General features: G+C 41.3%; 2 protein-coding genes across 7 annotated transcripts; one reads left to right on the top strand and one right to left on the bottom strand.

Annotated features, from left to right (window-relative positions):
• The first annotated feature begins 3,460 nt into the window (after window positions 1–3,460).
• ETFBKMT (electron transfer flavoprotein subunit beta lysine methyltransferase) lies at window positions 3,461–11,120 on the top strand. 5 transcript variants are annotated; one of them, XM_085569549.1, is made up of 6 exons: window positions 3,523–3,603; window positions 5,172–5,401; window positions 6,009–6,116; window positions 6,366–6,805; window positions 9,344–9,474; window positions 10,195–11,120. In XM_085569549.1, exons 4-6 carry the CDS (start codon window positions 6,486–6,488, stop codon window positions 10,557–10,559), a joined length of 816 nt encoding a protein of 271 aa, XP_085425675.1. In that variant the 5' UTR covers window positions 3,523–3,603; window positions 5,172–5,401; window positions 6,009–6,116; window positions 6,366–6,485; the 3' UTR covers window positions 10,560–11,120. The 5 variants fall into 5 exon arrangements, with proteins under 5 accessions (XP_021395671.1, XP_085425675.1, XP_085425676.1 ...); XM_085569550.1 differs by lacking the exon at window positions 6,009–6,116; XM_085569548.1 differs by lacking the exon at window positions 3,523–3,603 and having other exon boundaries at window positions 5,124–5,401.
• Window positions 11,121–11,797: 677 nt separating this feature from the next.
• AMN1 (antagonist of mitotic exit network 1 homolog) lies at window positions 11,798–24,575 on the bottom strand. 2 transcript variants are annotated; one of them, XM_021539997.4, is made up of 7 exons: window positions 24,417–24,575; window positions 20,992–21,124; window positions 18,589–18,733; window positions 18,005–18,222; window positions 16,562–16,618; window positions 14,853–14,964; window positions 11,798–14,283 (listed from the first exon to the last, which is right to left on the bottom strand). In XM_021539997.4, the coding sequence occupies exons 1-7, from the start codon at window positions 24,461–24,463 to the stop codon at window positions 14,210–14,212; spliced, it is 786 nt and encodes a 261-aa protein (XP_021395672.3). In that variant the 5' UTR covers window positions 24,464–24,575; the 3' UTR covers window positions 11,798–14,209. The 2 variants fall into 2 exon arrangements, with proteins under 2 accessions (XP_021395672.3, XP_085425673.1); XM_085569547.1 differs by lacking the exon at window positions 24,417–24,575 and adding an exon at window positions 24,159–24,299.
• Window positions 24,576–24,696: the final 121 nt, after the last annotated feature.

Genomic DNA, 24,696 nt, shown 5'->3' with positions numbered 1-24,696 from the left:
ATCCAAAAATAGACTAAAGAGAAGCAAAAGCCGCCTGACTCTGTGCATCTCTCCAATCTTCATTCATGCTAAAAATGTACTCTTGTGTCTGACTGCACATGGATAAATCCAGCCAGCTAAGGCCAAGAATACTTCAACCACAGACATGAACAAAAGACAAAATCAAGAATGAGCTCAGAGATAATAGTTTTCAACTTCTCACTCTTAGCAACAAGGCTCTCACAGAGATCTTCCGTGCCAGAAACCCTGAATCTACAGCAGCACAAAGGTCAGATTATTACAGTTTGTCCTCACTTCATCCCACCTCCACTCTGAAAAATAGCTGCACCTTACAGATTCCCCTTCTTGCCACCACTACCAGAATGCACTTGATGCCTTCATCTCTGCTAGCTGCTGCTCCTTCCTGCTCCTAACCTAATGCAGTTGGCAAGGCAGTGGGGAAGGGTAATCCTATGAAAAGCACATTTGGTGCTTTCAAGACACATCACAGGTAATATGTGATTGTTGTTATGTTAAGATGTCTATTCTTCAACTGCAAAAGACGTACTGTTATTCTAAAATTGGATTGTAGCTGAAGGCATGACAGAATAACTGAATTGCCTCTCCCTCACCTAGCTAGAGCTCTCAGCTTCAATTTTACCTTAGTGACTTGCACCAGCTACATTCTGATAATGACTTGCTTCCACAGCCTCTGGGCAACCACAAATTGAGCCTGATGTGTACATCCTGACTGTTCATACTGAGTTGTTGGAATGCTTTTTACAAATCAACAGCATCCTGAATCCATCCCTTTTCCCCCTGGTGAATTTCCACTGAGGTCTTTTCACCACAGCAAAGTGGAGCAGCTGGCCTTGTCACCTGCACCAGCTGGAAGAGTGACCTGGAGGGGAGGGCACTTGGCTGCTGAACCACTGGCCTGCCTTCCTTTGAGTTTAACCTTTGTATCTGTGAAGATTCATGAATTGTGGGCTTGCTAATGTGAGGGTAGCTCCTCTCTGCCCTGCCCTCCTCTCTGTCCTTGGGCAGCTCCATTTCTTTGTTATTAATTGGCTTGAACAAGATTTCCCCAGACACTTGGGCAGTTGTAGCATCAGCCAGTAATCCCCTAATTCCCTTGGACACCCAGGAGTCCCTTGTGTGCTACTCTGCAACTGCATTTTGCAAGTGTTGCACTCCTCCATGATACACCAAATCAATGTTATGTGGTGATCAAAGACGTCCTTGTCCTCAGAGCAAATTCCAGCACACTTCTGGTAGTTTGCATAGAATACCAGAAATTGTAGCTGAAATTCTTAAGATGTCACCATCTAAAGCAAAAAGCCTTTGGAAATTAAACTCTTTTTCTCATGGATGACAGGCTTTGATACTGTGTTGAAATAATCAGCACAAACCTTGTCCTGAAAGGTTAAGAGGTTCACCTAGACTCTCACAAGAGGCATAGCAGCTATCACTGGTATTGGAGCTTTCTTATGTCACGCTAGGAATCTGTACAATCACAACTAATTCCTTGTAGTTAAATGAGAAAAAAATTTGGTTCTAACATCCCTGCCAGTGTCCCTGGGAAGCAAAGACTTTAACCCTTCTTTTTCACCAAAGAAATCTCTCAGCTGGGAGCAGCCAGACTTCTTTGAGAGGCTGGAACTAGATGATCTTTAAGGTCCCTTCCAACACAAGCCACTCTGTGGTTTTATGATTCTATCCTTTTGAACTGCCGTTTCAAGTGTGATGTTGGTCTGTATTAGACAGCAGTGACTTGACTGAGGTTCATATAGCTACTAAGTAAAGTCATGTATCAGGAGTTCAGAAAAACTAGATCTGAGGAGATACTTGTTAAAACATCAATCAAAGAGGCTGGTGATCTATGTGTAAAAGCTTCCATGAGAACCATGTAAGGCATAAAATAAAATGTGCAAGGAAGAGCTGTATTATCACCTGTCAGTATCCTGGCACTATATCTTACATGACATCCTGAGCTGATGTTGCTAGCATTACCAAGTTCTTTATTCCTAGCATGGTGGTGAGTATCTAGAGGGCACAAACCCCCATGTTTTATTCACAATTTTTATTTCAAAATATATGCTTTATTCACAATTTTGGGTGCTGTGAGTGTTTTCAATACCTCCCTTCTTGGAGACGTACCAGCAAGAGCTGCTGAAAGACCTTTGGAAATTCACAGTTCCCCTAGGGGCTCCAAGAAATAATGGCCACATTAAATAAATAATTTCTTTGATCCACACCAAATAAGACACGGAGGTCCACATTTATACCATTCAAGGGGTCATTTCTAAAAAGACTGAGTGTGGGTCCTGCTTCAGAAGAGTAAAAGGCATGCAAGTATCCCTGTAGTTTAACATGTCTGTGGATTCCAGGCTCCTTCGTGTGGCCGGAGGACATCAGCTTCTGTCTGGTCACTCTACAGCCCAACACGCAGGGGTCAACTTCTCTCGGGAGGCTGCGGATCACCCGCATTTAAAGAAGAGATCCTGGTTTACAAGCAGCTTTCCGACCCTGGAGAGTACATTTTAATTGTAACAAGCTCGCAGATCACTAGATGGCCTCGTAACCTCAGCGATTTGGGCAGACCCAGGCTTGGGCTCAGGGATCGCCCGGTTTAAACCCCTGGTACCCCAAGGGCTGCAGAATCATCACCTCAGGCAATGCACAGAAGTCTTTCATAAAACGCAGCGCGAGAAATTTGGTGTGCTTTGTCCCACCGGGAAGGTAGAGAACCTTTAGAAGCTGCTCGTATTGCCTAAATCCCAGCAGATGGGACTGGAGATGGAGCAGCGACTAGGTGGGAGCTGTTGGGGAATCTCCGGGGTCTCAAAGGGAAGTGAGCCCGTTAGGGAAGATCTCTGTAAACCTCAGAAACTGGGGAATTGGAGGGGATACAGGGGGGTTTTGTGCCTTGTCCCACGCCAGTGTGTCCCAGTCACTGCCACGTGAAAATGCGGCCACTTCGAGGTTTCGGAGGGAACACCAGCGTTCGTAGGTGTAGGTGTGTCTTTCCTGCCACTGAGCTGTGCCCTCCTGAGGGACAGCAAGGACACGGGAAGCCCCCTCTCTCCTGTCCACGCCGGAGAGGGTCTGGGGAAAGAAGCGAAGGGATCTTTGAGGATGGAGCAGGCGGGACGGGAGCGGCAGAGGAGCGGACAGAGGTCCCGCTTGCCCGAGGGGCAGAGCCGGCACCGGGCGCTGCGGTAGCTGCTGCTGTCTCCGAGAGGCTGGAGAGCTTCCCCTGGGCCACACCGGATTGACAGCGCCCCTGATCTGATGTACGAAGGGGAAAAACCCCCTCCTTCCCCCCGCCGTTCAGCTGGGACGTGCGTTATCGCTGCTTTCCCCGCGTGCATTTTTATCAACGTTTTCAAACGCAGGGCTAGCTCGCATTGGCGCACGCCTCTGAGAAAAGCCTCTCAAAGGCACTGGGAGCGGAGCAAGCGCAGGCCCCGAGCAGGGTGCGGACTCGGAGCGGGGCAGGCGCCGCAGGACGGGAAGGAGAAGCGGCCCGAGCTGCAGCGGAGGCGCGGCCGCTTTAAGGGCGGGCGGGCGGGCGGGCGGGAGCGCGGCCCGGCCCCGGCGCGGCGGCGGCGCCAGCAGCAGGTACGTGGGGCCGGGCCGGCCGGGCAGCGGGCCCGGCTGCCCCCTCCCCGGCCGGGAGCTGCCCGTGCTGCCGAGCCCTGCGGCCGCTTTGCCGGGCGGGCCGGGCGGCGATGGCGGCGGGGCGGCCCCGGTTTGCCTCCCTCGCCGGGCGGGAGTGGGGAGGGCTGGCATCCCCCGAGGGCAAGGTGGGGCGGGGTGGCTGGGCTTTGGACGGCTCTTGCTGCCTAAAAAAAAGCAAAACAAACCCCCCAGAGCTTAAATTTCATAGAAATTGCGGTTTTGTTTAGGGTTTCGGGGTTGTTTTTTTTTTGGAGTGGGGGAGGTGAGGTTTTTCTTACGTGTTTTGCTACGTTTTGTCTTCTGGTCCAAGTTCTACTCGTCCACTGATTTATAGTAAGACGGGCAGGCTGGTAGTGTCAAATGCAAGGATATCCACGCTGATTTTATTCCGTGTAAGATGGATGGGCCAGGAGTGTCAAACACAGGGATATCCATCCTATTATCCATTCTCATTTTATTCCCTGTAAGATGGACAGGCCAGGAGTGTCAAACTCAAGGATATCCATCCTGTTACCCATCCTGGTTTTATTCCCTGTAAGATGGATGGGCCAGGAGTGTCAAACACAGGGATATCCATCCTGTTTTTATTCCCTGTAAGATGGACGGGCCAGGAGTGTCAAACACAGTGTCCATCCCAATGCTTTCCCTCACTAAGCATTTAAGCTCAGTTTGGCATCTTAAGCACTGAGCTCTTGGCAGGTACTGACGATTAATTTCAGGAGAGTAACCATCATGACAGGCTATGCAAAATAAACGCGACAGGATCTCAGCCCTGCTAATTTGCAGCAATTCGTGGAGAAAAGCCAGCATACAGCATTTGCTGACAAGATTTATCTCTCAATTGATTGCAGTTACCATCATGCTTCCCTAAGGCAGATGAAGATTATAGAGCTCTGCCTTCAAGAAGGAAAGCATTTGCTAATTGCATTCATTAATTACGTGGACTCTGCTGAATGGCATTCTCCAGTGTGGAAAAATGCAAAATGTTTGATCGTGTGTATTTATTTGTAATAGAAACATTAAGCCTTTAGCCAATGATTTAAACAAAGATTTAGTGGGAGTATCAGCCTAAATAGCAGAGTGTGAAGTTCACAGCTTAACGTTTTAGTAAGTGATGAAACTAAAGCTAGTACTTAAAGCAGAGGCCAGCACACAACAAAAATACCACTAAACATGTATGACTTTTTTTCTAAAGATATAGACAAATAAAGAAAAACTGTTCTAATTAAATGCAAAGTGTTAAGACTCTTTTCACTGGCATATTCTTCCTGTTGTCCCTTTGTCTAATTTTAAGGACAACCTGCACAGCTTGAAGTTGTCCATGATTCTTTTGTTGTGAAAAATCATTAGGGCTGGGATGAAAGTTGTTTTTCTTCACACATTATTCTGCTGGTTTGTGAAAACCACTGCAGAAGAGAGAAAGCAATAGAGTTCTGTTTCTTGTTTGTTTGTACTTGCAGTCTTGCTATTGTGGAAGCACAGGCCTGAAATGCTTCTCTGGTTGCCAGTTTCAGGGGAGGTTCAAAAGCTCTGCCCTGAAGCAAGGAAGTCTGAGTTATTGAAAAGAAATGAGAGAGCAAGGTGAAGAAGGAATAAAATGTATGGAAATACTAATGGATGGTGAAGGAGATCTAAGCAGGGAGGCTGGAAAACAGCTGCTCTCCCTTCAGGCCACTTCTTGCTGAGTGTACTCGCAGGATCAGCATAGGAAAGGCCCAGGGTCTGCAAGAGAAGGCAGGTGAGGAAAGTTTGGTGATAAAGTGCTGAGAGGCTCTCCCTTTGCCTCTCCATGCAGTACTGTGGCTCTCCACTCTCCATGCTCTTGATTCTTAAATGAATCTAAACTCTGACATACCAATCTTTCCTTCTCCTTCACTGCCTGTGTGAAGTGGACTACACATCTTGAGTGGTGTGACAAGGCTGTCCAATCTGAATGTAACACCTTTTAAAAACTTAATTTAAATGTGTTGGATTCAGTTTCTCTCTTTAGACGGCTTGGAGCATGTTTATATAGTGTCTCAGAGTGAGCTACAGGGATGGAGGTCTGCTTTCTTCTACAACTGACAGCATCCACATGAGACTATTGTGCCATAAGACTAACCAGTCCTTTAAAATACAGTCTGAAATGCAATGAATTAACTCTGGTTAAGATCACTTTTGGAGTTTTTCCTATTTTTGTCAATTTTGGAGCTGGCAGATTGATAAATCTCAGGGAGAGAGAGGGAATAATTTAATTGCTTGCCTTTATAAAAATGCTTTTGTATAAAGATTCATCACCATTATGAAACAGATAATTAATCGTGTCTCTTCAACCAACCTACTGATAACCACTGCTATGTCCACAGGCCCTGCAATGCCAGAGTCTTCCTGCAAAATATGAGGATTCAGTGGAAGAACCCTAAATGGGAGTAGATTGCTGTGTGTATATCTTCAGGGAAGAGTGATGTTAAAAGGTTGCACATTCAGTTTTTTGCTCTATTGCTGTTCCACTAACTGGTCATTTCTCACTGGATAAGTTCAGAGTACTCTTCTGAATGGGTCTCTTGATAGCTTCTTCCTTGAATACCACTTCTTTTAGACTTAAAACTGGACAGGGGCAAGGCACAAGAGCACAGGGATCTCCTCTTCTTAAAGTCCCTGGTGGTGCAAAGCCTTGAAGTCACTGAACAAACATCACTTACGTAGCACTTTTCTCCTTTCAGGAATTGTCACCCATCACTATGAAAAACTACATCCTGTGAGTTTGTTTCAAGCTTCATCACTTGCTTCAGATAAGCTGTGCTCTGAGTTCTCCTGAGGACGGCTGGTGTCCTTGGGGAAGCATGGCCTTCCATGGCTGGAAGTGGCTCCTCCTCTTGGGCAGGCAGAACACCCTTGCCAAGGTGTGGAGAGGCAGGAGGGGAGGCCCCTCTCTGTGCTGGAAGCGCTGCTGCCACTGGAGCGCAGGCAAGTCTCTGGACCCTGAGGTGAGAGCGTTTTTGGAGGAGAACACCGAGGTCACCAACAGTGGGCATCTCACACCAGAGATCCGGCTGCGCCTCCTCACCCCTCACTGCAGGTTCTGGAGAGAAAAACCTGACCTGTGGCCTTATGGGGACCCTTTCTGGGCAATTTACTGGCCAGGAGGCCAAGCCCTCTCCAGGTATGCAGCAAAATTCACCACAGCTGATAAGTCCAGTGTGCCAGATGTGGCTCTGTAGCAGTTCCTAATGATGTGTGTTTGCCTCTTATGGGTGCATTATCCATCCTCCTCTGCTTATACTGGAGTGTCCCAATCTCTGTTGGCTGGCAGCGAGTTCCAGCACCTGCTGTGTAAAATGACTTGTGTCTTTTAAATAGAAATTTGTTACAATCAGTGGCCATGCATGTGTGACAATGGGGCTAAATTTGGCTCCATAGAAGCACTGTGCAGTTGTTATCAAAACCTAGCGAGCTGTTTGATTCTATCACTCCAAACAAGAGGATTGCTATTTTGTCATAATGTGTATGGGTTTTTTTGTTGGAGACAGACAGGAGTGTGGATGTGCCTGTGGTCTGTTGAGAAAAGCAGTTTAATGCTGATGCACTTGGAGTGCTGGTTAGCCTGAATAACTCTCCTCATCTAGGATTCAGCAGCCTTATTATTGTGACTTTTTGTGGATTTTCGTCACATCAGAAGCCACATTTTGATTTTGGCCACTGACTGTCAAAATGTTTTTAATGTTCCTGATTCCCAAGAACTAGAGTTCTTTTATTTTGTGAAATCAAATCTCTCACTTAAACAGCAGAAAAAAAAAAATCTTAATTTTTACAGCAGAGAACAAGCTGTCAGAGAGTCCCACATAGATGAAAGGGAAGAATCTGAACTGGGGCGTTACTGTTTTTCTGCAAGAAAGCATAAATAAGAAGGCAGTTTTGACCAGGTAAAAGATGAGTCTTACTGTTAAATTATGAGCTGACTATGCCATGTAGATGAACTAAAGTGCTCCTAAACATGGGGTAAATAAAATAGATTAGTTAATCTATTAATTTTATTATCATATTATTTGTATGCTCAGATATTTGGGTAGCAATAATAATTATCTGGCATTTCATTACTTTTCTTGCTGTTTATGCACTGGTTTGATGTATTAAGAAATGTCAGAAATCAGTTGCATAATATGGAAGAGTTAAAAGGGAGCACAAAAACATGTGGTTGCCTCCATAACTGTCCTCCTATCACAGCTGTTTCCATAGCATCAGAAGTCTCCTATTTCAAGCTATTCTTGGTGTAATCCAAGATTCCTCATTAACCCAGGAGGGCAGAGACACTGTGTACACTGAGCCAGGGGATACAGCAGCATCCAGCTGTCCTGAGTCACCACAATCAGCAGCAGCAACTCAGTAACCACTCAGCTGGAAACAAGGCATTTGGGCATTAGGGCCACATTGTGCCCTACACAAATCACTAATGGAAAGCCATGCCAAATCCCAGCGGAGCCCCATGAAAGGAGAAACACAGCACTTCTGTGGAGATCCCACACTATCCTTGGTCCTGGTGGTAAACTAGGGGCTGTCCTTAGGGGAGTGATGGCCTTAGGGGGATGCTGTTAAACATCTGTTCTGCATTTGACAATCTTACTAGGCCCGCTGGTGCCATTCCTGCTGGTGTTTCAGGCCCAGACATTTCCATCCAGCCATTCTCAGTATACACCAGTCTTAACATTTTTGTTACAATTATCTGCACTGGAGTCCCACTGCAAAAGCTGTGGTTACCTCTAGCCCTCTGTGAAAAGTCAGCCATCACTCTCCCTGTCAGAAGATAAGACAAATGTAGAATCCCTTCTTATTTCTACTTCACAAGAAGTTATGGAAATTGGTAGTAAAATTATGGCAGTTTGCAGTAATTAATTTCACCCAGGGCTCTTCTCCCTGACACCTGGGGCTTTCCTCTCTGCAGCAAACTGAATTTCAAGGCAATTGTTAAAGTTTTGAACCCTCTGCAATGGTTATAATGTGATTAATAGTATTTAACAATAACTACTACTTGCCTTCTGTCAGTTCTCCACTTCCAGCATAAAGGTTTTTCAGGATTTCTCTTGGCAGGTGTCAGCAATTAGATGAAGATACCCTTTCTGCTCACCACATCTCTATTCGTTTTCTTGTTACTACTCAGGAACAACACTAAGCAGTCTCAAAAGTATTTGCATCTCTATCTGCATGGCTCAGGAAAAGAAAGAGGAGAAATTCCTCTTCTTCCAAGCAGTTGCATAAGCAGTGTTTCAGATTGGTGGGTGGGCACCATATTCACTATGAACACATCATGTTTGTTCAGTCAGATTGGTTTAAATTTCTACAAATACTTGCTTCAGTATTTCTCATGCATTCTGACGAATTCTAGTTATCTAGAAGTGTCTACTTACCAGTTTGTGTCTACTTAACAGAAAAGCTCACCTGTCAGAGAAGGAGCTGATTGACATAAAATGTTGCTTACTTGGCTGAATTTCTTGTTTATGGGTTGGGAGGACACTATGGGAGAAAAATTATGGTTCTTGATTTTATATCAGCTGAGACAAGAAGTTTTGTGGCAGCTGCACATGTGGAATAGTGTTAAGGTACCACACTTCATTGCATGTTTGGCAAAAAAGTCTTATGCAGTGTAATGTAAACCTAAGAAATTTGCATGATCTTGTTCACTGCTTTAACAGCTTTTTTTTTCCAGGTATATTTTAGATAATCCACATGTGGTTAAAGGGAGATCAGTTCTGGATCTTGGAAGTGGATGTGGAGCAACAGCAATAGCTGCTGTGATGAGCGGTGCATCCCAAGTCCTTGCCAATGACATTGACCCTAGTAAGGCTTTTTTTCATCTCTGTGTAAAGATACTTACTAATTTTTAAAGCACCTTTAACACTGACTTTTCTTTGCTCCATCTGGGAGAAACTCAATTTCCAAAGAGAATCCTAAGAATGCTAAAAAGAGGAATGGGTTTTGCCAGTACTGGAAGCTGGGTTGTACCAGCCTCTCTTGGCCCAGGTGTATCTCTATAGCTCCCTAGAACAAACAGCAAACTTCGTCAAGTGTTGCCCATACACCATCTGGTTTGGATGAGAACTCCAAGCACAAGCAGCAAGTTGGCTTCTCTGTAGGATCACAGCATTTTCCTGTACTTTCATGTATGTCAGGGCCTAGATTTTGCCTTTTTCCTCTAGGCTTTGTCTTTCCATAATTGATTTATGAATACAGTTTATTCATAATTTAATTATTCATTAGTTAGGAAGGAAGTATATCCATAGATTAAAGTAGTTATTGTATTCTATTTCAATTCTATTATTGGTTTCCACTTGTATCCATTCTAGGAAAAATTCTTCCATTCTGTGTCATGGTGTAATAAGGATAAAATGTCATCACTTCATGCTAGATTTTGACTCATAATAAAAACTGTGGAAGCCCCCTAGATAGGATGAACACATTTAAGAGATGAAACTGAAAGATGTGTCACAGAAATATGTACAAGGGCTGAATGGCAGAATCCTAAAATGTAACTTCAATTTTCCTTTGACTTTTCTTCAGTTGCAGGAATGGCAATGATCTTGAACTGTGAACTGAACCACCTGAATCCCTTCCCCATCACCATTAAGAACATCATTAATTCAGAGGCAGGCAACTGGGACCTCATAGTTCTAGGAGATATGTTTTATGATCAACAGCTTGCTGATGGTCTGCATCACTGGCTGCAGAAGTGCATCAGGATTCACCAGACTGAAGTGCTGATTGGTGACCCTGGCAGGCATCAGTTTTTAAGCCACAGCATTCGCAGTCAGCTGCACAAAGTTATAGAATATTCACTGCCTGAGTATACGAGACAAGAAAACAATGGGCTAACATCAAGTATTGTCTGGAGTTATCAGCCCTCAAACAGCTTAGATGATTCTTGAAGCTGCCTTTCTATGAGATTTTGTCTCACTTGATTGGCTTTTTGCAGGTATATACCATGAAAATGGGAACGAAACAAGGAACATTATCTGTTAAAGTAAACCAGCTTACTGTACCTTCACTGGACTGATTTAAATCATGCTCACTGAGGCTTTTGCTCGATTTGATGTAAAAGCTACATGCAAAGGGGCCTGCATTGTAGTGCAGATCTACAGACAACTTACATGTAGAAGTTTGCATGCTTGATGTTTCCCATGTGTATTTGTGTCTTGCTGACATTACTGTGAAATGTTTTGGATGTCCAGCATACTGCTGTGGGGAGAGGGCTGTGACTGAAGGACTACTGCAGTGCTTCCACAGGCTTTTGCAGCTTATTTATAGAAAATTTCTAAATATAGAAAATTATTGCTGTCCTCCATAAAATTCTCCACTAGATTATTAGCTCATAATATGCTCAACTTGAAGTGCCTTGCTCTTTTTCTGGGTATCTCTTCTGAATGTCAAAGTAACTAATTTGAATCTCCCCCTTTCCCTCTATAATAAAAATTTCCTCTTCCTTGAAACTGACAGAGTGATTATGTAGGAGTTGCACCCAAATCTAAATGCTGCTTCTTGACTGCCAGCCAGTGTAAAAGCTTTAATAAATGGAAAGTGAATAAATAGTACCAGCTAGAGGGTAACTTCATTCCCTTGAGAGTAGGGTCAAATGATCTACATTCTCTACATTACCCTTTGCAATCTGTCACCTTGGGATGCTGCTGAAGATGAAGAAGTCTTTACTTCTGTGACAAACAGAGAATAACGAAACAAAAACAGGGAATACAAGTCTGATAAAATTATTTTGCTGGTCTCCTGAGGAGATACTGGACAAACTCCAGAATCATTGTCAGTTTTATCTGCCAACTAAGAACCAGTTTCATCTGCCAAACCTGGTAAAAAAAAGACCTGATCCTCAGGTAAGATGCTGTAACTGTAGCCATTTGAAGAAGAAACCAATGTTTTCAGAGCAGTCTTACAGGAAGTATCAACTTTAGCAGTCCATTATAGAGCAAGCAGTGTTAGGGAACTAATAACTGCACCATAGACCACCGTGCAGTGGTGCCAGGTGCTGTGGTGAAAGCTTACAAATGTGAAAAAGTGTGTGGTACTCACTCAGAAAACCATGGTATTCATGAAGTAGGAGGTTTAGGAGCACAGTCAGATGTACATGGTTCTATAATCCAACAAGTTTTCAGAAATATCCAAACAGCCAACTTCTAAACTTTAATCTTAATAACAATATATGAATATTCTGCAAGGCTTACAACAGTAACAATGTCCAAACAATCAAGAATATGATGTAGTAAGCACATCCATGAGGTTCTTCTCCCACTTCACCCAGTGCCTGTAAACTTCTGTTGAAAATTACTGTGAACCAAAAAAAACCAGTCCAGTAGAGTTATGCAAATACAAAACACAAAGTCTGAGTAAGGGCAGACTCAAGCTCTAATGGTGAAGGATTTAAAGTAACTTACATTAAACGTTTAAACCTAAAATTAGTGTTACCGCATTGCAGTGTTGTACAGCTTTTTAAGCACCAGGTGAGGAAGTACCACTAAGTCACACATTGAAAAGAGGCTGTAGGGGAAGGTGGTAAATCTACAGGCGCACTTAAGGACACATAAAAGCTGCATTTGCCTTCAACATGACAAATCCAAGGTTGTATTAGCAAGGAGAAGAAAGGCATCTTTGCCACTGAGATGAACAGTAGCACTGTTTCACAAAGTTGCCTAAACAGCTATATGATTCAATATCAAAAATAGTGCAACACAGATTTATTGTCCAAGAGTTCAAAGGAATGATGGGCCCTGATTGATCCCAGGGATTCCACAGGGCATAACAATAAACTACTCCTCAGCAAAAAGAAAAAAAAAAACAAAACAACCTAGTAGATCAGGTTATTAGGCCTCTATCTGGTGCAAAGATCTGCTGCAGTGACAACTGTCGGATGCCTGTAGCTACTGTAGCAAAATCAACTCATCCTTGAACCAGTGGTTTGTAATGGTGCAATTACACCCGCAGAGATCATAGGAACACACCCATCACTGGACTGAGCCATGCAACAAGAATAAGGGATTTAGGTGCTGGTCTTGGAAAAATACACTTTTACTGACACCTGAACAACTTTCTATATAGACTTGCACTTTCAAAAACCATATAATCAACAGAAGAACAGAGATTATAGTCAGACATCATAATATCCTTTAATATCGGCAACAAAAAATACCTTCCATGCAATTAGACCTGAACTTTAAAGAGATTAATATAAGACTAGTTTATTTCTGCAACTCTTAAGTGTGGCTATGACATGAGTTAAATGGTAAAGTAAACATATTCCTTATGGTTGCCTAAATTCTTTAGGTTTCCAGATGTCATCAAATCCATGTTAGACCACCATAGCTAAACCCTTCTACTTCCAGATCCAGAGGATGAACCTCATGTGCTTCATGCCCTTATAAAGCTAAAATGTCTGGCATTAAGGAGCTTCATGCACAAATCATAGGATTCTGACTGGAGGTTATGGTTCAAGAAAGCCAAGGAACATGACTTATAATTGTGATGAGAGCACTGCTCCATCATGTAATAAACTCACTCTACAGTTCAAAACTTATTTTCCAATACTACTATAACTGAACAATAAAATTACTGATATTGTCAGCTTGTGGGGGCCACTGGATATGTAATGAACTGCATACAGCAGAACACACATTCTACCGTCCATGCTCAGACACTATATTTGGTTCTATTTCACTCACAGGTATGCTTATGACTACCAGTGTTTTGTTCCCTAAAAGGATTTTCATGTAGAAACCCAGGCAAAAGCCAGGAAAAATTAAATATTTGCCCATATGTAAAATCCTGTTCTTGGGCACAGCTACTACTCTGAAATTTGTAAAGTCACCATAACAATTCCAAAGCAAGTTTATGTTTACACATTCACAGGCTGTACTTTTGGATGTGTAAAAATCCAGCAAGTATTTGATGGTAAGTAAGAACAGAAACCTGCAGCATCAATAACATCAGAAGAAAGGTACCTATGTTTTTTATTCCAGACCTAGCAAAAGTAAATGGTGAAAGGAGATTCTTTGTTACTACTGAAAGTACATTTGTATCACTGTTAATGGCACCTCCATTCACCAGTTCTGGCTATTGATTTCAGTTAGATTCAACTCCCAACTTCACAGCCACTGCTGTGTGTCAATGTTACATTTGGGCTGGGTACTTCTAATTGCAAGTATCACCCCAAAATACAAACTCAGAACACAGACTCATCTAAACTGGGTTTGCAGCTAAATTGCTAAAGGATACTAAGTAGCAGCCAAATCCAGCACTGCGGGAAACCTGAGCAACGGCCCTGTAGTATTAATTACAGTTTAACTTTCCTCTTAATGAAGTTTGATCAACGCAAAGACAGACAGGGCTCCAAGGAGAGACAATAGGGAAGCCCAGGCTCACAGGCAAGGACTGGAATGGCAACGGAGACCTCCAGTGGGAAGCAGGAGGGATGCAACCTGGCAGAACAAAAGTCACCAGCTAGTTCTTCCAAGGTGCTTGTTTGCTGAAGGAGTTCTCCCACCTGTAAATTTGACACTCACATGTACAGGACAAATAATCAGTAAACAGTCCATGTGAGTTGCTTGATTTTGTTTGATATGATGAGCTGCTCCAAAGCATCTCGGGACTGATCTGAAAAAGAACAAAATAATTTCTTGTTATTCATTCTGAATGTACAGGTGGTGTTTGGAACAGGTACACAACACAGTAAAGGAATTCTACATCTGCATTTATACTTCTTTTGCTATCACAATATCACATTTCAGATACATCTGTAGTAATCCAAACACTCTTGGTTCCTTTTTCAATCACCTAACTGTAAAGCATCACCAACCAACAGAAGTTAAAACACCCATAGGCTGTCCTACTCCATTCCACTGTTTCTTGAATGGATGCTGTTCCACACTTTTTGAAGAGAGTAAGGGTTTAAGATGCTAATATTTTTCTGAAATCTTTGGGTCTTCATCAGCATGCTGAAGGGGAAAAAATTTTGATTTCCAAACAAACAAAAAAATTCCCTCTCTGAAGGCTGCTGCCACATTTCAAAACAAAAACTCTCCTTGCTTTGAAAATCTCAGTATACGATGATTATTTTATCCAGTAAGTTATTTTGTCTGGGATTACTTATAGAGTACAGTGTACTTTTCACAAAGCAAGAAGGTATGATCAGCAAATAATTATCTCCTTGTGATTAGATCTACCTGTTATCAGTGGGCATCCATGGAACAGAAAAATGTGTATCTTGGGACAACAAGTAAGGACAGCTTCCACAGCGATGTCCGTCAGATTCACACAGCGCTCCATGTGGATCTCCTGTCAGGAAAACAGGAATGACAACAGCCTATTAAAGCACTCAGAGTTTTAGAGGCAAAGCTTTCCTTTGCCCAGCCCATTTCAGAGATCCCCAGCCAGAAGGAATAATGACATCTATGCATTGACCTCATATGTGGTCCTGTACAGAACAGGAAAATACCCTAAGGAAAAATAAGACAGCTTTTCTGTAAAGAGTCTAAATTAAAAACATGAAGTGTAAGAGCCTGAGACGAGAGATGTGGGACTCCAGGCAGTTCTTCAAAATGCTGCTTATTGTATAGAAGATATTATTGTAACAGAGCTATGCCTATGGCTGCCAGCTACAGCTTACAGGCAAGCCTGAAGCCATTTTAGTTCTGGTTACAACGCATTATATATTCTTCTTTGCTGAGCATCTTAATACACAACAACCAATCAGCATCATACACAATACCTTTACTATTGCCTATAGCCTATCACAACTACTATCATTGCCATATTATGGTCATTACTATCCAACCACATGAGTTAGCATGTTACAGTTAAGCTTAAAGTTGTTTTTCTGTTTTCTTTCAGTGGAAAATTCTTAGACCTTTTTTCTATTTGCCACATAGGCATGTTTGCCTCTGTTACCTTTCTGTTTTCTTAAGACCTATTCCTGCTTGGTAAAAACATCTTATTTGTTTGTGGTCAATATATCCTTTGCTCTAGTCATAAAACCTCCTTCCAGCTCAACTTAACCTTAGCTTTCTTAGTTGTCCAGTCAACTGGCTCAGCAATTCCAGTTTAGACATCTATTGTTCTTCTATAGCAAAACTTGCTTCCATCTCTATTCTGTTCTCAGGTTCTACATTCAGAGAGCTTTCTGCCAAGCATACATATCTGTAAAACCTTCTTGTCAAACTTTCATATTTTCCAGCACCAAAGGTGAGTTTTCCCAACACACACACACCACTCAAAACATTTGAGTAAACTCTTCAATGAGATTCCATGGTGTTTGAGTCTCATCACTTGCGTATGACAATTGGTTGTCCAGGAGAACAGAACCCAAACTAAATTCTGGTGTTTCCCAAAATTTCCCAAAATAGCCTCTGCTGAAATTTCTGGTATATCTATTTATCTACATGGTTCCTAAAATAAATCAAAGAACTTCTTCAAGATTAGACTAAACCCTGCTCTTTTCTACTTGCTCGGCAGCTGTACAATTACTGTTTCTTGTACATGTTAGGAAAAGATGGAAAGCAGAATAAGGAAACAGATTATTATCAACTTCTTTTCCCCTCCTCTAAATTGCCTTACCTGTCAATAAATATAACATATAAGAAGAAATGCACAAAAAAAGACCATCAAATGAAATTAGTGAGATTAGTGAATAGTGAAATTAGGATTTGGTAAAATATACTTTGGAGATCATAGGGTAAAAGTAAAAAGAACACTGTCTTATTGGAAAGTCTTTGCAATTTATAAACTCCAAGGATCTTGAAAGAGGACAGAAATGAACATCAGTCAGTAAAAACCCTCCCTCAGAAGTAATGCTGCTGAAATTAGTAATTATAATTTTAAAATGCAGGTGTTTCTTTTTTTGTTTATCCCTTTGTTACTAGGTTAAGTCAGTTACCTTTAAATTCGTCGAACATGTTCCACTCACTAATGCTACAACGCCATCATCTGTCACCTGAGGAAAAAACCACAATGGATTAAAGCTCAATGCTTTCAAACACAGCTATTTGGATGCAAAAATTGTATTAATTTATTCACTCCCTGCAGTCAGTGAATACACTTAACACTACAGTATTTTCTTCTCAGCGGAACTAGTAGAGAAAATTATCCAAGGTGGGTTTTTTTCATTCTATTGTTTCATCTTCCTGCCACCTGATTCAGCCTGGCTTTCTGCAAGGATTGTTCCAACTGTGTAACTGCTATTTCTGCAGCTTTCTTGTCTCATTGAACAGTGGGTACACGAATATGGTCAGAGCATAGCACTTTAAGTTTATAGGTTTAAAAAGCATTTCTGCTCTATCTAGACCAATTTAGATTGGGGAAAAAAGCAATCATAGCAGAAAAGTTTAAAAAAAAGTGTAAACATGTAGTTACTGAAGAAGCTTTTACTTAATTTAATATACACACAGGAAAACAGCTATTTGCTATAAAGGAAGAGAAGCAAGGAAATAAAAAAGCAATAAAGGAAGTCTGGAGAAATAACCGTTAACTGGCAATAAATAAAAATTACCAAATGAAATATTAAGACTTTTAATACTCTACTTCTGGAAAAATCAAAAGAAAAATAGCATTTAAAATAAGAACCTCCTACATGATTTCCAGAACTGACATTTCATTGTGAATGCTCAGTACTGGACACACGTTCAACATAATTACTCACCATCAGCGTCAATTGAATGCTACACTTACTGCAAAAAACCTTTCCCTTGCTTCATTATCTCCCTGTAATTATGAAATATGTTACAGGATTGCTTTTGCAGCTTGTCTCTCCCTTCTCATGCTAAACACTGTTGTTAAACCCTCTTCTCTGCCACTTCTGACATTTAAAATGTCATTTTTTCAGCATTGACTTTGTAATACAACTATGACAAGTACAATCACTCCTAAAATATCATTTAATTATGGAGTGTTTACTTCCATTAGGGGCTTGTATTGTTTGACATCCTAGATTATTACCCACATCAGTTTGTCCTAACTGAAAGCAAGCAATAATCTGTCCAAGATTCTACTTTCTCTAAATGGAATATTTTGGATTACTTTACAACTTAAAGAAAATTATTACATTAAATAAACATACGAAAAAAAAAACAAAAACAAGGTAGATTCTACCAAAGTTTATCTTTGGTTCACCATACATGCTCTAATACCAAAATGTGTATTTTTCCAGTCACTAATAAGAAAAATATACCTTTCCTTTTCCTTAAGAGGCAGAAATTAGAAATAAACGATGGTGCTAAATCTTGTCAAGAGTAGAGCTACAATGATCCCCTTTGAACTTTATCATGACAATCTTAAAATAAACCCAAACAAAAGTCAATTGGCTAATTGCCACCATAGCTACCTGAGTAGATGAGAAGTCCACACTGTGAAGAAATTTGCAGTTCTCTCCTAGGGCCTGCAGAGATGCATCCATGATGCCTGAGCAGCTGCCCAAGTTCACTATCTGTAGGAATTGGCAGTTGAGTGCAAGAGCCAGAACTCCACTGTCAGTTATATCACAGCACCTTTTGAAAGATGCTTCACGCAAGTAGGGACAGGATAATGCCAGTGCTATGATTCCTGCCAAAGAAACAAACACTTGAAAGAGTTATTAATTCTCTAACATAACCAGCATGCTGAGTCCAAAGGCTCTGGAACAAGTTTTAAGGAAGGAATAATTAAGATAAAGTGGAAAACATGTTGAGCATAGTGTGGTTTTAGCAGAAATCTAGCAGGAGAGTAACCTGATAGCTCTCTCCTAAGATAATTAGTGCTCTAGGCCTGAAATTTACACCACTGCATAGACTTTTAATTAGTACTGGGGTGGCACTGGGGATTTTTTTAAAGCAATATTTACCCTAGATATATTCTTCGCAATTTATTCCAATCTAACATGAAAAATAAGCCAGAAATAAGATCCCAGTTATCTGTGCACAGATAACACACCTTCTGAAGTAATTCCAAATCTGTTCTCCTTGCAAGAATTTAAGTTGATTTTTTTCAGCTGCTTGCAGTTATTAAGCTGCAATAATGCTTTATCTGAAATATCACAGTCTCGGAGATCCAGAGACTCCACAGCAGGGTGCAATACCTGTAATAAAAACCCACCATTTCAGTCAAACTCTGCTATGCCATCAAACACGTGCATTTTTATATAAAATATTGATATAAAATATTTTGTAATATTAGACATCAGATAGAAGTTTGCAATAGAGGGTGGGGTTACCAGTCCTAGGAACTAAAAACTAAAGAATATCTGGTATATTTGTGCAACAGTTCAGCTCCTACAACATGAACTGTCTCTGCAATATATGGAGCAGGAACACATTACTACTTAAACTATGGATACACAATCTTGGTGGTTCATTTGTTACATGTGTACCCAAGACAATGCCCTCACACTTTTTAGCACGACTTTGGGGGCAGAAATCTGCAGCGCAAAAAAAAAAAAAAAAAAAAAAAATACTGACTTTGATCAAAACTTTAACCTGCATAACAGGTAAGAGTGATATTTGGAAGGTATTTTCCCCTAAAGTATTTTTCTCACCCACACACATACTTTTCCTCATAAACAAGCACTCTCATTACCATACCATGAAGTGGTACCAAATCCTCATTAAATGGGATCTTTCACACCCACAAGACCCAGACTGGAATTTTTGTGACATTTTTCCCAAGAGAATATTTATGAAAGTTAGACCCAATGCAGTGGAAGGCCTTAGATTTTAGTAACAATAGCCAGATACTCCCTTCAGTTTGTCACTCCCGTCCTTAACTCCCTGGGATAGAAACATAAATTGCCATAAACTAGCAAAGATAACAGCACACTTGACTGGCTTGTTAAAGGCCTATTTCTCCAGTTGTTCACTCAATCAAGGTACAATAAAGATACTACAAGGAAAACTGGCTGTTTTGCAAATATGTAAGATTTTTAGATAGACAAAAGGGTTGTCTAGATGCAGCATATAAAAAAAAGACATTTAAAAGTACAGGCTTATATTCTGTGGACACATGCTGAATGGCTTTATAAAACTTTATGGTAAAAGTAATTTAGAATAAAGAGTTTGGCATGCATGTGGTTGGCTGCTACAAGCAAAAAGCAAAGTAAGGGGGGAAAAGATGCATGGTGACACAAGTTTGGACAAGAATAGGGAAGTAAGAGATTAAATAGAAGTATACACAAAAATTCAGATTAACGGAATTTCAACTGAAATTTAACTTCAAGCAAAATTCTTTTAAAAAACTCTGAAAAACAGAGAAAATATATGAAGAATATGAATAAAATGGAAACTGCTAGCAAAGAAAGCTAAGGTATAATATACCCAAGGAAAATTATGACAACTAAGGATATAATTGCAGGAAATTGCAGGAACGGAGTAAGGAAAAACACATGAAAAAAGAACCAGAGCAGAATTTCCCAGGGTCACATGGAAAATAGGCTCCAAGAGAAGGCACTGATGAACTGCTAATGAAGACAGAAGAGACTTTAGGAAGAGACAGCATAAAAATCTGTAAATTAAAGTCTCTAGTTTATTTCCAGACTAAAAATAGCCTAATGGATTTTGTGCCTTCATACACAATCACATGGCTTTAATTATATAATGTTATGACGTTTTGAAATTATTCCTTACTGAAAAGCTAGGCTAAACCAGATTTTGTCCAGTCAAAAGTTTTCCAAAGAACTTGATTTTTACTCAAACAATTACTTTGCGTAAGCACAAAATCATTTTATTTGAAGGCAAATTGTTTTGTTTCTAAGTTTTCCACAGTGCTTCTGCCTTTAGCCTTGGCTCCACTATCATGACTCTGAGAAACTGATAATATTTGTCTCTTGAGTTACAAATCAAAGCAGGAATGCACAGGGAGTCATTCATCTTCTATTTCACCAAGGCCAACCTTTAGCTTCCTTCAATTCTCACGCCTCCCGTTGAGGCTGAACAAGGTAACAGTAAACTGGCAGCAAAACAGATGTGCCCCTGAATTTACAGCTGAAGAAATGTCATTAACTGGGGTCATATTGAAACACATCAGTGTGCAAAAGAAATGGGAGAATTTGAACTATCAATTCCTAGCTCTGCCATCATTATATTTCAAGGAACCAAAACTCAAATAAATTATATGGAGACTGTGTGCTTAGTGTCAGTAGAATTCTATCAACAGAATTCTAACAAGCTGCTGAAGTCTTTATATAACATATATATATATATATATATATATATATATATATATATATAAAATAAATTATGCATGAGCATCTTGAAACACACTACACTCAGGAACAGACAGGTGTGCAAGAGAGGCTGCTTTCCTCTCCCAAAACAGACAGTATAGTTTTGAATGGATTCTTACCTCACTGATATTTGCATCAGTAATTTGCCCTTGCCTACTCATTAATTTAATCAGTTTATCCTTTATATTGGGTGGCAATGACTTAATATCTGCAGAGTATCTGGAAAGGTTCTTTGTCAAACACTGAAGGCATCTGAAATAAAGAAAAGTTACAGTACAGTCAAAAAGAAGCATTACACTGTAGAACTACAACAATCAAGCCATAAATTGTCATCTTCTGCATCTAGTTATGGTTCCCTCAGACATTACCAGTTTCAGCTGTTCCATGCTACCACTGATTCAGCTGTTGCACTTTGGGATCAAGCTGATCCTTCTGTGAAACTCATAAGCCGGTGAAAGCAAAAATCAGCCCCTTAACCATTTTTTTTCTGTGCATTCCTCAAGCTGTCTCTGAAATTCACAGCTGCAGTGTGAGCTGTTCAGTGTCTGATCTGAATGAAAATCCCCTTGAGTAAAACTCTGAGGACACAGAAACAACACTGCCAGGACAAGTGGCTGAGTGCAGGGGGCAGCAGCAGCCTGGAGTAATGCCAAATTAAATTTAGCATATAATCACAGCTCTAGAGTCCCTAAGTTAGAAGTGAGAAGCTTGACTCAGCCAATATATCAAGCAGAAACTCAATGTAATAATTTATTAATTTGTTTGGTCATGTATGAGCAAAGACAGCCCTGGGTACAGTGGTGGGGGCTTTCCCCTCCAACTGCACACTGATTGCTGGGCTGGCTGGTATTTATTGGTCATATTAATGCATATTCATAAGCTTTTCTCAGCAGTTTCTATTTCCCATTTTTGATGTCATCATTCTATACTTTAGGATCTTAAATCTATGATGGTGATATCTGGCTCCTTTCCAAATTCTATACTGGATTATGATCTATTCCAGGTTTCAATATCCTAGGATGTACATTCCAGGATGTGTATCCCAGATGGTGGGGTCCAGCTTCCAGATATGGGGTCCAGCTTCTATTTTCTAGGACCATTAATCTAAGATAGTGATGTCCAGCTTCTCTTTTCTGGGATCATTAATCAGCAACGTTGACATCCATCTTCTTTTTCCAGGATATTTTCACTCTTTCATTTGGAACTTGGGATAGGTTCACTTCCCTCTTTTGTTTAAATCCTTTTACATTCTAAAGCTACAGTTTAAAAATCCTTAATACAAGGCAACATTCTAAAGTTATAATTCAAAGGTTCTTATTTCAAAACAGCTTAAGACTTACAATAGTTAATTGCAAACAAAAGATTGGTTCAAAAGCCTTCTTCCATGCTTTCCTCAGTTATTTATTAGAACTCATATTTACAACTGTCCCATGGCCGTGTTCCACACATTTCACAATTACAATTACACAGGTTGCCCTTATTTACCGACACGAAACACAACTTTGTATTTCACACCTACAGGCAATTGGGTTTGCAACAAAACTTTGTCTTGGCCTCAGGATGCCACCAAACTGCAGGAAATTCAACTCACACACACACAAAAAAAACCCAAAAAACAAACAAAAAAGAAACAACAAAACAAAACAAAACAAAAAAAACCCAACCAAAAAAACCCCAAAACTTTAAAGAGGTCAAAATATTAATGCTGTAAAAATCTGAAGGGTAGCACAGACTTGAAAAAGCAAGATTTCCAGCAGGGAAGCACATTTTAAAAAATCACTGAAGTTCATACAATGTAGGGTGAGCATCTCTCGCAGGTCATTGCAGAGGACACTGTATAGAAGAGACATTTCAAGCATAACCTGGGCAGTTAAACCCAGGCCTTGCCTGCAGACACCCTTATATACCCAAGCATACACCAGGATCACCCGTAACTCATTCCTGCAGAGATGTGCAAGAATTCCATGCCTTCACAGAACCTCACTGACTGCTGGATGATCTCAGCTGACTGATCAACAGAGAAGCCTGTGCCAAGCTCTGTCTCAGAACATATAGGTTACACCATCCACATTCTTTGTTTTGAGATTGAACAGCTTATCTATATATAACATTCCTCTACTTGACTGCAGAAATTAAGAATAGTTGTTTACCTTTAAAAAAAATTCTTGTCAAAGACAATAAACACACCATTTATTATCATGGCTGAAGACCAGAAATGTGAACCTGCTCACAGGCAGGATCTGTGTAACATGGTGAGCAGAAAGCAGGGGCTTGTCTCACTAATGCAGCTTCAAAAGGGGCCTCTAAATCTAAACCAACAACTTACTTCAAATCTGCAGAAAATACTCCAAACTGAACACAGATACATGGAAATCAATGTGAGCTATGCAAACTGTCTCTTACCATGGCATATTAAATTTAGCTTGAATGGTTATTAAGGTTAATCACATTCTTTTCAAAAAGCTAGTAGATATTCTCATAGTACAATACTGATCTGCAGTTTAAATAATTAATCATTTAAATTATAAAGGTTTTCACAGTTATTCTACTTTATAGGAAACTATAAAACACTTATGGGCTACACCATGGCAACTATAATCTTATCTTCAGTGTTTTAAGGTATGAATAACAATCTAACTGTACTCTCTGCTAGCTATTCTTCTTTTATCTTTCAAATGAAATATTTTATTCCTGTGCTTTTTTTTTTTTCTAACTTCCTCCAGAACACAAAGGAATTTGACATTGACAGATAACACAGAGAATAGAAATGTTCAGTTCCCCTTGGGAATTTCAAGATAGAGCATATAACTAGCAAATTACATAAAATAATAAAAAAAATTGACACACACGATGTTAAATGTAGCTGGAACCAGTGCATAAACAGACAATGAGGAATACAGTCGCTTTTATGCTGAAGTTATGCAACAAGAAGCAACCACACATGTCCTAAGAGAAGCTCAAGGCAAAGTCACCCTTTGCAACACCGGGGACACTTGGTGACTACCAGAGACCCCTTCAGATGACCCTCTAGGACCACAAAAGGACTGCCAGTGTGGATGTATGCAAATTAATTCTCGGAAAGTGATATTTATGTACTAGCCGGGAAGCATGCTTGCTTTAAAGAATACGTATGAGCACTATGGAATAAACATTTTGAAAACTGTCATAGATGAAAAGCCCTCCAGATACGTCCAGCTATGCAAGAAAGAATGCCTGCTTTCTAATACTTCAAATTGGGTTAGAAAATTTCTTTCCTAGCCAATTTCGGTATCAATACGGAGAAAACCTCAGAGCAAAAACCCCATTCAGTGGCTTCTCTGGGGCCAGGTGAAGGCAGGGATGCTCAGCCGTGCCTGCGCACGGGGTTCTGTCAAGGATCACAGGCTGTCACCTCGCTGCCACATCCCGTCACCCGCCCTGTCACTCCCCGCCGCCTGCCCCGCGACCGCTCCGCAGGAGCCCGCGGGCACCCCCTGCCACCGCTCCCGCGGCGCCACACTCGCGGCCACCGCCCAGGCCGGGGGCGTGGCGGGGCGGCACTCACAGGTCCAGGAGGAGCCGGACTTCCTCGCCGGCGCCGTCCCAGCTCATGGCAGGGAGCGGGGAGCGCGGCGCGGCCCGAGGCAGGCGGCGGGGGAGCGGGGAGCGCCGCGGTCGGTGCCGAGATGGCGGCGGCGCCCCGCGGCATGACGGGAGATGTAGTCCTGCTCCCGGCCCGCCCCGGAGCGCCTCCCGCAGCCGCAAAAGCGCGGCTCTCACTCCCCATTCCCAGAGCTTAACAGCCCGCAGAAAGTGTTCTCCCAAGCCTGGAAGAGGCTGGGAGC

This window comes from Lonchura striata, chromosome 1A (assembly GCF_050655825.1).
Source record: "Lonchura striata isolate lonStrDom1 chromosome 1A, ASM5065582v1, whole genome shotgun sequence".
Classification (NCBI taxonomy): Eukaryota; Metazoa; Chordata; class Aves; order Passeriformes; family Estrildidae; genus Lonchura; species Lonchura striata.
This window is presented reverse-complemented; position numbering and strand designations above follow the sequence as displayed.

What these genes read in the sequence shown, in the direction of transcription:
- ETFBKMT (XM_021539996.3), top strand. Translation starts at nt 6,486, where the DNA reads ATGGCCTTCCATGGCTGGAAGTGGCTCCTCCTCTTGGGCAGGCAGAAC. An exon ending in GGAGGCCAAGCCCTCTCCAG is followed by an intron (nt 6,806 to 9,343) that starts GTATGCAGCAAA and finishes TTTTTTTTCCAG; the next exon opens with GTATATTTTAGATAATCCAC. An exon ending in TGCCAATGACATTGACCCTA is followed by an intron (nt 9,475 to 10,194) that starts GTAAGGCTTTTT and finishes ACTTTTCTTCAG; the next exon opens with TTGCAGGAATGGCAATGATC.
- AMN1 (XM_021539997.4), bottom strand. Translation starts at nt 24,463, where the DNA reads ATGAGCTGGGACGGCGCCGGCGAGGAAGTCCGGCTCCTCCTGGACCT. An exon ending in GTCCGGCTCCTCCTGGACCT is followed by an intron (nt 21,125 to 24,416) that starts GTGAGTGCCGCC and finishes TCTTTATTTCAG; the next exon opens with ATGCCTTCAGTGTTTGACAA. An exon ending in ATTTGGAATTACTTCAGAAG is followed by an intron (nt 18,223 to 18,588) that starts GTGTGTTATCTG and finishes TTTCTTTGGCAG; the next exon opens with GAATCATAGCACTGGCATTA.